At 37.4% G+C, this 13,712-nt stretch overlaps 1 protein-coding gene across 1 annotated transcript in view; it reads left to right on the top strand.

Moving 5' to 3' along the window:
• The window catches only part of LOC115213890 (alcohol dehydrogenase class-3), a 32,751-nt gene extending 20,924 nt beyond the window's left edge, over positions 1-11,827 (top strand). Inside the window, exons 7-11 of the mRNA XM_029782862.2 lie at positions 4,304-4,433; positions 4,748-4,878; positions 7,138-7,273; positions 9,087-9,225; positions 11,587-11,827. Of these exons, the coding sequence (XP_029638722.1) occupies positions 4,304-4,433; positions 4,748-4,878; positions 7,138-7,273; positions 9,087-9,225; positions 11,587-11,617 (567 nt within the window). The 3' untranslated portion in view covers positions 11,618-11,827. The remainder of the gene's footprint in view (positions 1-4,303; positions 4,434-4,747; positions 4,879-7,137; positions 7,274-9,086; positions 9,226-11,586) is intronic.
• The last annotated feature ends 1,885 nt before the right edge of the window (positions 11,828-13,712 follow it).

Raw genomic sequence — 13,712 nt, 5'->3', positions numbered from 1 at the left:
AAGATTTCAGTGGTGTGATAATATATTTTTGGAATGACATTGTAGGATAGGTGTGAGAGGTCAGTTCTAGCCAATTTGGTAGAATTAGGTGGAATATTTGGGCTGGATACTGCTGGTTTAAATGCTAAAGGGTTAAATGTTGATGATTTGAATATGATGAATGTTTTATACACATGTCAGTCAAAGCTGATATGTATTTAAACTTATGTAGATCTTACGTGGCCTTGTTTACCAATGTATTATGGTGTATTTTCCAATAATGGATTTTTAATGTGCACCACTATCATCTTCCTCTTTCTCTATTTTACAATACAATATCAAGCTGTCTGGTGTCCTTGGCTAATACGTTGGTCAGAAATTAGGTTAGTAACATAATGCAACCTGCAAAGTAGGGGAAAAATATAGATTTTTTTTTTTTTTTTTAAGTTACTTCACTGAAGAAGTTATACAGCCATATCTCAACTTACATTGGTTATTGGTTCCCAGACATGTGACTTGACTTAGAAACTGACATAACATGAAAAATTATTTCAAAATATTTATTGCCTTATGTCTGTTTTATTAAATAATTTGTACATATTTTCACATTTATTTTATTTGATTTTCCATTTCAGTATTGGTTTTTAGGTGTTTTTTTTTTAAATTTTAATTCTTTTAAATATTTTCACTGAAACCAGTGTAATGTCGGATAAATTAACTGAAATTGAGATTTATTTTTTGCACGTTAATTTCTTTAAAAGATAAACATAGTCAAAAAAGACATAACTTAAAATGATGTAAGTTGAGGTATACCTGTAGTTTGTCTTTCACAAATATGAGGAACTAGCAGTATCGCCCGGCGTTGCTCGGGTTTGTAAGGGAAATAACTATAAAGCATTTTTAGAGAGTTATAGCCAAAAAATAGCAAAAAAATGGGGAAAAAAATGATGGTAAATTTTTTTTTGATAGTTAAAAAGGTCGAGTTGCGTCCCTAGACCATCTGTGGTTTGTGTTTCTGATTGTCGACCCCATGTCGAATTTATCGATCTTTTTCAGAACTGGGGGAACTTTTCAAAATTTTCGCTGCGTTAGTTTTGAATTATGACATTGGGCTATGTGTGTGTCAAGTTTCATCAGAATCGGTTGAAAGCCGTGGTCAGAGTGAGGGTACAACCAAACAGACACACAGAAACACACACAGACAAACTGCCGTTTATATAGCGAGAGATGATGGTCATCTGCATACTAATTCAGTTACTTCACTGAAGTATCTTTGAATCATAATTCGTGTCACCACCTTCATTGTTTCAACACATGTTTTTTTTCTCATTTGACACCATGTGAATGACTGTTAGGATATTGACATATGTTGTCATTACTGCTGTTGGTGGTGAAGTACAATCTTCAAACATTGGGCCTCACAGAGGCAATGATAGTAACTGAGAGCTTTGGCATTATGGTGTGCTTCAGAAGAACTATCAAGTCAAGTGAAATAGTAATTGTGGTCGATGCCAATGTCACATAATTGGCACCCATGATGGTAGCATTGGGCCTCATGGAGGCAATGTCACTGATGCTGGTGTTGCATAACTACCACCTGTGCCAGTGGCACATAAAAAGTACCTTTTGAGCATTGGTCCTCATGGAGGCAATGACAAATGACAGATCTTTGGCAATATGCTGTGCTTGAGTTGAAGACCTATCAAGCCAAGTGAAATCATAGTTGTGGCAGATACTGATGTCACACAATTGGCACCTGTGCTGGTGGAACGTAAAAGCACTCATCACACTCTTGGAGTGGTTGGCATTAGAAAGGGCATCCAGCCGTAGAAACCATGTCAACTCAGACTGGAATATAGTACAACCCTGCCCTAGCTTACCAGCCCTGGTCAAACCGTCCAACCCATGCCTGCATGGACAACCGACATTAAATGATGATGATCATGATGAAAGGTAAACTGACAGAATCATTAGAGCAATGAAAAAAATATTTTGCAGCATTTCTTCTGTTTTTCTTTTGTTCTGAATTCAAATCCTGCTGAGATGAACTTTGCCTTTCATCTTGATGGCTTTGACTGATCTCCCTTCTTCAAAATTGCTAACCATGTGCTTTATTTGAAGTATGTTTAAAAAAAACAAATTTTTTTTTTGTTTCCAATTGCATAGGCTCAGAGGTGCAGGTGTGACTGTGTGGTTGAGGAGTTTGCTTCTTAGCCACATGATTTCTGGTTCAGATCCACTGTGTGTTACCTTGAACAAGTGTCTTCTATGTTTCCAGGCTGACCAAAACCTTGTGAGTGATGTATTTGGTAGATGGAAGCTGAAAGAAGCCCATTGTATGTGTGTGTGTATATATATATCTCCTCATTTAACATCTGTTGTCCATGCTGGCATGGGTTGGATGGTTTGACCAGGGTTGGCAAGCTGAGGAGCTGCAATAGACTACAGTCTGATTTGGCATGGTTTCTATGGCTGGATGACCTTAGTTATTGGTAAAGGATTATCAATCTTGGAAAAATACTTCATAAGCTCTCTGCATGCACACCAGGCTAACAATATTATTTAGATTCTCTTTTACTCTTTTACTTGTTTCAGTCATTTGACTGTGGCCATGGTGGAGTACCTCCTTTAGTCGAGCAAATTGACCCCAGGACTTATTCTTTGTAAGCCTAGTACTTATTCTATCGGCTCTTTTTGCTGAACCACTAAGTTACGGGAATGTAAACACACCAGCACCAGTTGTCAAGCGATGTTGTGGGGGACATACACATACATATATATACATATATACAACGGGCTTCTTTCAGTTTCCATCTACCAAATCTACTCACAAGGCTTTGGTTGACCTCAGGCTATTGTAGAAGACACTTGCCCAAGGTGCTATGCAGTGGGACTGAACCCAGAACCATGTGGTTGGTAAGCAAGCTACTTACCACACAGCCACTCCTGTGCCTAACTTCAAGTATTCTTATAGCAGAGTCCTAGTTTGTAGTTCATCTCCATTCTATATTGTAAATCTGTGGTTGCACTCCAGTCAAACTGTTTTTTACATAGTGATATACAAGTTGTAAATAATGGTCATTACATATTTTTCCTTTATTAGAGTAAATTTGGCTTACCACTGTTTCCAGTTGTCATTATAGGTTCATTATTGATAGGTTTCTTAATTAGTCTATTGGCCAGTTGAGAAAAGTTGAATGACTTAACCCTTTCGGCTCTGGCTCTGTGGTACAAATGTCTTGTTTTCAAAAGTTCTGAATTAAAATCTTCCACCAAACCTTAGTTACAATTTATGTTCCTAACACTAGCTTAATGATAACTAAGTTATTTTACTAAATTCTTTGTTATATTTTAAAGTAATTGAAACAAACACAGAGCATCTCAAAATAAATACAGTAACAAAAGGGTTAAAAGTTAATGCTACTTTTATCAGAGCCATTTGTGGTCTTTCAGTGTTCTGCTGAAATGGATCCAGAAATGGATCTAACAAAAGTACCTTTTATTCAAATAAAGGAAAAAACTTACTCCAATAAAGTACAAATATGTAATGACTATTATTTATAGCTTGTCCTATATATATATATATATATATATATATATATATCTATTATATAAAATTTGTTCTGTCTGTCTGTGTGTGTGTCTTCTAGGATCTTGGGCATCCTCCATCCAATTGTGCTCAAATTTGATATGTAGATACCGACGGTATCAGGGCAGGTATAAGTCTTGAAAAAATTACAAAAATCGATTCCAGCTGAGAATGCGATCGATAAAACCGTGGGAACGTGCATTTGTACGTGCATTTACATCAGCTGTTGTGATCGATACTATGCATATGCAAGAAAAATGCACGGTGTCTCAAATTTAGGTTAAATCAGTGTTTCTCAAAGGGGAGGGCCTATGGAATGGTCAGACAAGTTGTTTTGAGAAAATTTGGTTTAAATGTTTGACAACTCAGCATCGTCCATTGGATGGGAGGCGTTTTGGTCGTGTATGTATGTGTGTGTGTATGTATATATATATATATATATATATATATGGTTCTTAGTCTTTATCTCCCCACTCCTCTTGACAACTGGTGTTGGTTTGTTTACATCTCTGTAACTTAGTGGTTTGGCAAAAGAAACTGAAAGAACAAATATCAGACTTAAAAATAAGTACTGGGGGTAGGGGGTAATTTCGACTAAATCTTTCAAAGTATTGCCCCAGCATGGCTGCAGTTCAATGACTGAAACAAGTAAAAGATAAATGTCAAAGTCATCTCTCCTAACATTTTGAAATTTTTGTCTCCACACTAACATCAAGCATGATTATATTTCTTCAGGTGGAAAAAGGATCAAATTGTGCAGTTTGGGGACTCGGTGCTGTTGGCCTTGCTGTAGCAATGGGTTGTAAAGCGGCCGGAGCTGCTCGTATCATTGGAATTGATATAAATGAATCTAAGTTTGAAATAGGTACGTAGACACTTGTCTTTGTTGTTTATCAGGTGTATCGTAAATCCTCAAGTATAATCCGCATTTTCCCCCAAAAATTTAAAGGTCAAAATCCCTAGTGCGTACTATATACGAAGTTAAAAATGAAATTATTTTCTAAGCAATGTCCGAGTCTGTATTTGCTGTCTGGCAATGTTTATTCAGACACATTTTGTGATTTCAGGTGCGAAAATACCTTAAGCTAAAAGTTTAATTTCTTTTTTCAGTTCTTCATCCTTTATATCTTTCCAATTTTCATTTTTGACTATAATTATTTTCTTTTTTGTTTGAACCAGGTAAAAAATTTGGAATCACAGAATTTGTGAACCCTAAGAGTCATACAAAACCCATCCAGCAAGTGCTTTGTGAAATGACAGATGGTGGTTGTGATTTTACTTTTGAGTGTATTGGCAATGTTGGTACAATGGTATGTGTTTCTTTTGTTCATTTATTTTGAATTTTTTGTCCCAATTTTTCAATGAGTTTTCTGATGTGATGTAGTGAAGAGAATGAAATACGAGCCAGTTGAGATAATATTTCACATATGAGTCTATCCATGATTGTAATAGCAACTGGAAAAGTCAGAAATTCAAGCCCTGCTACTAGTATTTTGTGAACACAGGAAGGCACTTAATAACAGACTATCTACTTCTGAATTATTGTTTAGCTCTAGCATAGCTCCGAGGTGATCTATGGTCAGATACTTTGTCTGTAATTATCCTGTTTTTTTCCTAGGCCCTGTGATCTCAAGATCATGTTATTCAGTGTGTCTCTTGTGATTTGAAGGACATTTGTCTGCTATTTCTAGCTATATATATGTGCTGCTGATAGTATAGTTCATTGTTATAGGCTGTAGGTAGTCCTGTGGTTTGTTATCATGAATACTAAGTCTGGCAAGTTTCCATAGAAAATGCATGTAATAGTCTTATCCAGGGAGATATTCACTTCTCATTTAAGTAATGTTACAGAAAACCCAGAGAAGCACCAGTCTTATGTATAATTGTCTTTCAGAAAATATTAGTTAGCTGACCAGCTGGCTAATGTTTCCTATAGATCCTTTGTGATGAAGAAAGGATTAGCTAGCAGACTAGCCACAAACTGCAAGGTGGTATCAAAAAGTTCCCGGACTAGTTATGTTTAATAAAAAAATAACTTATTTACCTAAATTTTAACATCTCCTTCAAAGTAGTCACCTTGTACAGCATATACCAATCCCAGTGTTCCTGTTACTTTTAGAATCTGGCCTGGAAGTAATTTTTCTGTGAGTTGAGGACCTTCTGTGATTCACTCTTGCTCTCAACAACTGTGTTAAAATGGCAACCTTTGATGAAAGTCTGCAGGTGCTAATTCTGGTGAATAGGGCAGGTGTGGAAGCAATACCATGAATGGTACCACATAAATGTGGGACAGGATGAAACCAAGGTATCAGTGGCGAGGCGGGGCTCGTGGGGTCCGAGCTAACCCCCCCCCCCCCACTCCATCCGTAATGTCTTCTGGTCTGTCCTATCATCCGATTTTTTCGATTTTATTGTATTAAAATTTTTTAATTCATCATATATGTAAAATCATCCGCTAATCTGACCCCAAAATCAGATTGTGTTGTCCCCTCTTTGTTCGCCCCTTGTGGGTAATAAAAAATCAACCATGTTGTTTTTAACAAGAAACTCACGAGTGAGGAGAGCTCAGTGACAAGGTGTGTTGTTGTTAACAATCCAATTCTTCGCGGTCCACAGATCTGGTTGCTTTTGTCAAATGTCTTTCCTTAAATGCTTCAAAACGTTGTGGTAGAACTTTTGGTTGACGGTCTGACCCTGGGGAGCGAATTCTCTATGGACAATGCCACATTTCCAGGTGTGACACTCGTGGCAGACCTTCCAGATCACTCATCATCTTAAAGGGTTGTTCTTCTGCTTTGGAAGTACCTGTGTCACTCAGAACCTTGCATATGACTCATTGCCTTGTCACTGTAAGCTTGCCAAAGAATGCTCAATGTCTCTGTAGCAGACTTCCCAAGTTTAATGCAAAATTTCATGTTGGCTCTTTGTTCCTATCCATGACAAAATTGTAGACTACAGTCTACAGGTGATCACAAAAAAGCAAATTTCACAATTTGCAAAGTAAACACAGCGATGCCATGAAGGTCACCATTAGCTCTCATTGTGCATGCAACTTTGTGCTGCTATCTGTTGGCATGGTACAGAACTTGTCCAGGAACTTTTTGATAACACCTTGTATAGAAGTTTTCATCTTCCAGAAAGGATTACATAGTTGTACAGCCACTGACTCTAAAGACTCTTGAGGTCTAGAAAGGATTAACTAGCTGGCCAACTATTAACCTTATAATACACACTTATTCTTATAAGTATGTACCAAACACATTAATTTTAATAATTTTTGCATGTAAAGTCTTTCTTTGTAGAACATTATAGTTCTTAAATTTGACAGGAAAAGGGAGGCTGATTTGCTGGTGTAAAGGTAACACACTTAGTCGTGTTAACAAAGGCATGTGGATTTGTCTTCCATGCGGATAGGAAAACGGTTTTTTTTTGTCAATGGCTTATATACCCCTTTATTAGACTATTTTCCTTAGTCATTGCATGGCGATTGCCATAAGCTTTAAGCTTATATAAAAATACCATTATTATTATTTACAGTTATCTATATATATATATTTATTTATTTTCAGAGGGCAGCTCTTGAGTCTTGCCATAAAGGATGGGGTACCTCAGTGATTGTAGGTGTTGCAGCAGCTGGAGAAGAAATATCCACTCGTCCATTCCAGTTGGTTACTGGTCGAGTATGGAAAGGAACTGCTTTTGGAGGTAAGTTGACATTATAGTTTGGTGGGAGGACAACTTTTAGTCAAAATCTCTTTCTAAAGTACTTGCATTTAGTCCCTCTACAATTAGTGTTCTGTCTTTATCACTATCTCCTCGGTTGTCCTAGTAGTATACAGGCTGAGTATTATCCAATGGGCAGTTTGTCTTGTGTTCAGTGCTATAAAAATTTGGAGTCAAACATCAACTACAACGGTCTTAGTTTAGCCTCCTTACTAAATATAATCAATGAAGTTAATCTGAGGCAAGGCTATTGCTAGTTGAAAATTTTAAATACAAATATTTTTTTTCTTTTTACAAGCCCATGAAGGAGAAATAGCCAAGTCTCCCTTAACCCTTTAGTGTCCAGTTTACTCTGTTAAATGTACTACTTATTCACATTTCTTTCAATTAACCATGCATCATTATCTTATACCTTTGAAGTTTCAATGATGTGATTGTTTATTTTTAGAATGTCATTGTAGGTTAGTTGTGAGAAGGTAGATATGGCCAGTTTGAATGTAAGATATGTAGAAAATTTGGGCTGGATATGCCTGGTTTAAACAAGAAAGGGTTAAATCATATCCTATCGTATTAAAGAAGGATACATTATTCAGTGTAGTCTAATATACAAAATTATGGGATGGTCATAACACATCCATCAGTTTTTAAAGTGTACATAGCTAACTGTGAAAATTGAAGATGAAACTAGTGCCCATACCAATACAAATGTTAAAATTTGGTGCTAGAACTTGAAAGATGTAAACTCCAATATATCAGTAAGCTAAAAAGTGTTTTATATCCAAGCGAATCCTAACCAAGCAGATGTGATTACAAGTGTTGCAACCATGATCCCTAAATTGGGCAACATTTCTCAGTGTGTCCTTGATATTTCAAACCATTTTTTGTTACTATATTTATATTGAAATATACTGCTTTTGTTGCAATTGATTTTGAAAATAAGGGAAATAATGAGACACAAGAGTGACTGTGTGATTAAGAGGTATGCTTCCTAACCACATGGTTTTGGGTTCAATCTCACTGTCTGGCATCTCGGGCAAGTATTTTATATTACAATTACAAGCTGACCAAAGCATTGTAGGTAGATTTGGGAGAGGGAAATTGAAAGAAGTCTCATCATTTAGTGTTTGTTGTCCATGCTGGTATGGGTTGGATGGTTTGACCAGGGCTGGTAAGCTGAGGGGCTGCATCAGACTCTAGTTTAATTTGGCTGGATGCCCTTCCTAACGTCAACCACTCAGTATAATGGGTGCTTTTACTTGACACCGGCATGTAAATAAACTCCATCCGACCAACAATCATGGAAAAATGGATGTTAAAATGATGAATTTATAAAAATAACTTTGTCATTAAGATAGTGTTTAGAATATAAATTAACACAAGATTTTGATGGAAGGTTTTAATTTAGATTCACTTTAAAACAGAATTTTTATCATTGAACCTCTGCTGGGTGGTTAGCAATAGGAAGGGCATATAGCCTTAAAAACCCTGCCAAAATAAACAGAAGTCTGGTGCAGGCTCCTGTCAAACTGTTTCGCCCATACCAACATGGAAGGTGGATGTTAAACAATGATGATGATGATGAACCAAAGGTGGTTTCAGGTAGGCTGGTATCGAAAGTTAAAGACAGAATGATGTGACTGAAAGGAGATTTGGCTGCTATTTTCAGTAGGTTGCATAAAGCTACTTTAGCTTGTATAAAAAAAAAATTACTGTTAATTGCTTGAGGTGGGACTTGAAGAATTAAACTTGAACAATTCAGCAATTTGTGATTTAAAACAATTTTTTTTTATTACAGGTTTTAAAAGTCGAGACAGTGTACCAAAGCTGGTTGATGACTATATGAACAAAAAACTATTGCTAGATGAGTTTGTTTCTCATAAACTGAGTTTCAAGAAGATCAATGAGGCATTTGACCTCATGCACAAGGGCGAGAGGTGAGTGCTATCTCATTCTTTTCATTAAGGGCGGCGAGCTGGCAGAAACGTTAGCACCTCGGACGAAATGCTTAGCGGTATTTCGCCTGCAGTTACGTTCTGAGTTCAAATTCTGCCGAGGTCGACTTTGCCTTTCATCCTTTCGGGGTTGATTAAATAAGTACCAGTTACGCACTGGGGTCAATATAATCGACTTACTCTGTTTGTCTGTCTTTGTTTGTCCCCTCTGTGTTTAGCCCCTTGTGGTTGGTGAAGAAATAGCTATCTCATTCTTTTTTTCCTTTTTTCTTTTTTTAAATTCTAATGTATTGATCTGAGATTGTGTTCAAACCGAAACATTTACATCATGAAATAGTCATAAGAGCTATTTAAATCACAAACGCACATCATTTTATTAACTTTTGTTTTATTTTGTAATGGTATCCTACTAGCAGGCTTGCTTGCTATCAGTGGTGGGCACAGCTAACCAAAAAGTTAGCTTAGCCACTAACTAATAAAGTTACCTTCACAAACGCTAAACTGCTAAACAAGTAAAAGAAAAATTGGCAGAAGTTAACACTAAATGATAACTGCTAACTTTTACCATATGAATTTAGGTTCGGTTTGATTTTCTTTTTTTTTTGCTCTAAAACCCCTAAAAATAGACCTAGAGAGCTGAAATTTTCATGCTTTAGCTTAGACATAAAGTTTTCCAAAAAGGTATAGCATGCCAAGATCAGATGATGATCAACGTGTGTGCAAATAATTAAATGAACAAATGAAATTTAACATTAGTTTTTCAGTCAACATACACTTTATTTACTGTACAAAAAGTATTAAACGAATCAAAATGGTATAGTATAGTGTAGGTATCATGCCAAGATCAGATGATGATGATCAAGGTGTACTACTCTGGCTGGGCCTTCTCCATTGCCTGGATGTGATGTTGGTTGCCCTTCATAAACATCAGCCTCTCAGTTACCATCTGACAGGGTGGCTTTATTGGCCCTCAAAATATCTTTGCCTATAGAGTTTAGGTGCTCAACTGCAGCACTGGATGGGATGGCAGTGTTATACTTGATAAACAGCTCAATCAAGACCTGCTTACCCAAAAAGGTAACTTCAGTCAGGACTTCCTTTGAGATGCCCACCCCTGGCCTTGGCAACGTTAGACATCACCTGGGCATACTCAATCAGGAAGCTGACATCAGAATCAGTGAAGTTTTGCCGCTTCAGCTATGTCATCACCCTGTGGATAGCTCCCCTATTCTTCTCCAACATGTTGTTAAGGACAATAGCAGTCATAGGTAGAGTTACATCTGGTGCTGCGGGGACCACCAGCCTCCTCTTCAATGCACCCAGAATGCTGTCTGCCACCACCGTACTGCAGCTCTGCAGATTCCACAGCCACTGTGCCTTGGACATGGCCTTCCTGTAGGCCAACTTGAACAAAGCCCTGTCAAAAGCCTTTTCAGCATCCACAGTGGCTACCAAGTTCAAGGTATGGGCTGTGCACTGGTAGGTTTAGGTCCAGGCTGCTGGACTCGTCAAGGATGACATCAACAAAGATGTACTCAACTTTGTCCACATCCCTAGCCTTGGGATCTATGTCCAGGTCTACATCCTCAACACCCTCCATTGCTAGGAGCAATTTAAAACCAACAGTGAAATAATTCACCATCACTAAGAGTGCAGTGAGCTTCAGCATTGCTAGAAATAGGAGTTGTAGACTCCTTAGCAACAAAAACACATGGTCTCTTTGTATTGATAGCAGAGAAAACCCTTCCCACTCAGAGCGAAATGCATTAAATTACCATGTTAATTTCATATAGGAAATTAATGCTCATCAGTAATGTTCACTCATTGCAGCTGGTAGAGGTCAACACAGCTTGTCAATATTATTGATAATGCCAAAGTGGCGAATTGGCAGAAACATTAGCATGTCGAGTGAAATGCTTAGCAGTATTTCATCTGTCTTTATGTTTTGAGTTCAAATTCCACTGAGATCGACTTTGCCTTTCATCCTTTTGGGGGTTGATTAAGTACCAGTTGTGTATTGGGGTTGATCTAATCAACTGCCTCCCCCCTCCAAATTTCGGGCCTTGTGCCTAGAGTAGAAAAGAATATTATTGATAATGCCATTAGAATCAATGACTGATTTCACAAAATGACAATGTGAAAATTATGAAATAATCAAGACGGCACGGGTGTCTACCTGCATGGCACTGGCACAAATCAACTAGCTGACATTTATATCAGCTATTTATAAGAGATAATTAACATCTAGCCATCTCTTTCATGCTCTTTCCTTTAAATTTGTTTCTACAGTCTACAGACCAATATCTTTTGACTAAGGCCTTACATTTGCATTTTTTCTTTCAGCATCCGTGCTGTGTTGGACATCCCTGAATGATATTGATGTTAACGACCATGAAGTGATTTGCTGACAAGACTCTGAGAATTAGATTTTTATTTTTTTATAGTTTTCAACTATGAAAATGTTTATAGGACTTGCCTCCCTTAATAAATTCTTCAATGTGATTTATATATTTTCTGGGGGTAACCCTAACATTCCCCATCTGATTAAATCTTCACAAAATAAAAATATTTCTCTAATAATGTTCTTCATATTATGTCTGATGTTATATACCACTGGTCACAATGTGCTTCTTTGCATTGTTGTAGTTTTCAAATGATGCCACTCGACTGGCTTGGTGGGCAGGCCAACATTCCCTCTGAATGGGACCCCAGTATGTTGCAGGGTTACGCATTTAAAGCTGATTAAACTGGAGCAGCATGAAATGAAATGTCTTGCTCAAGGATACAATGTACCACTTCTCGGTGAATTGAAACCATGATTTTGCAGTCATATGTGCAGCACCCAAACCACTAGGCTACTGAATTACCTTTACTCGAAGTCTCTGGCAATTTGTTCTTGCTGGACAAATCTGATCAGTTATTAGAAATTATCTGAGTCCATTTTCTGATTAGAAACCCTTCACTTGTATTGTTAGTATAGTGTTTAAGGTGTTGGGCCCATGATCATAATATTGAGGGTTTGATTCCTGGGCCTGGTGGTGCGTTGTCCTTGAGCAAGCAGCTTCTTTATACCACTCGAGTTTACTTAACTGAAAATGAGTACCAGCACTAATGCTGGTGTAGCTCTTACCTTCCACTTGTTACATCCTGCTGGGTCAATAGATAGGTTGGCTAAGAGGGTGTCAATGCCTACTTGTGACTACATAAGCACCTCCTACAATTATTAACAATAGCTTGGGATATTCTACTAGGTCGGTCTCACTGGCTAGAGACAGCTATGGATTTTTTCAAAAAAATATATTTTGGAATGACTGGAATGGTTAGAACTTCTCTATTTTAGGTGTTATGGCAGTTTCACAAAAGGTTACCCAATCTATAACTATTTCTGTCATTATACTCCTGTAAGTGGGGAAAGAACTGGATATTTTATAAATATATATCCTCTTTGCCTTTTTTTTTTTGTTTGTTTTTTTTTGTCTAATATAGTTACTCTCATATCAACTGTAATAGGCTGTTCACTTACTGGAAGTAGCAACAAAATCGTTTTGAAATTGCATTCTTCTATCTTGAATAGGAAAGAACACATTAATGTCATCATCATCATCGTTTAACGTCCGCTTTCCATGCTGGTATGGGCCAGACGGTTTGACTGAGGACTGGTAAGCCAGGAGGCTGCACCAGCCTCCTATCTGATCTGACAAGGTTTCTACAGCTAGATGCCCTTTCTAACATCAACCACTCCAAGAGTGTAGTGGGCACTTTTTACGTGCCACTGACACAAGACCAGTCTGGCATCAGCCATGCTCAAATGGTGCTTTTTATGTGCCACCAGCATGGGACCAGTCAGGCAGCACATACAATTTTAAGATAACAGCATAACCATTGCTGGCATACCTTTGATCATGTTTCTTGTATCACTGCTGACCTAGGTTAACTTTTTTGATACCATCCTACCTGAAACTGCCCCTGGCTCTGATATAAACTTCCCGTTTTAAAGTGACCTAAATTAAAGCCTCCCATCAAAATTTCATGTAAATTTATGTTCATATGGTAACAAAAAGGTTAGCCAACCAGTATATGACTAAACTTACTGCAAAAATTACCTAGATATCTTTTCATGTGCAGGGCTCAATGGAATTTGTGGCATTCATGCATTTCTCAAAGCATTGTTTAGTGGTTCAGTTAGAATTGAAAATAGCAAGCAGTGTGAAAGTTGGTTCTGTGTGTGTGTGTATGTGCTTACTGTATATAATATTGGATAAAGATAATAGTTTCTGAGTCCAGAAAAATTCCTGGTTCTTATTTCAGGTTTCCTTGGGATTAAGCTGATGATGTATACACATATATACTTACATAATGGGCTTCCACACAGTTTCCTTCTACCAAATTCACTTACAAGGCATTAGTCAACCTGGGTCTATAGAAGAAGAAACTTGCCCAAGGAGTTGCACAATGGGACTGAACCTGAA

This window comes from Octopus sinensis, linkage group LG7 (assembly GCF_006345805.1).
Source record: "Octopus sinensis linkage group LG7, ASM634580v1, whole genome shotgun sequence".
NCBI classification, from domain to species: domain Eukaryota; kingdom Metazoa; phylum Mollusca; class Cephalopoda; order Octopoda; family Octopodidae; genus Octopus; species Octopus sinensis.
This window is presented reverse-complemented; position numbering and strand designations above follow the sequence as displayed.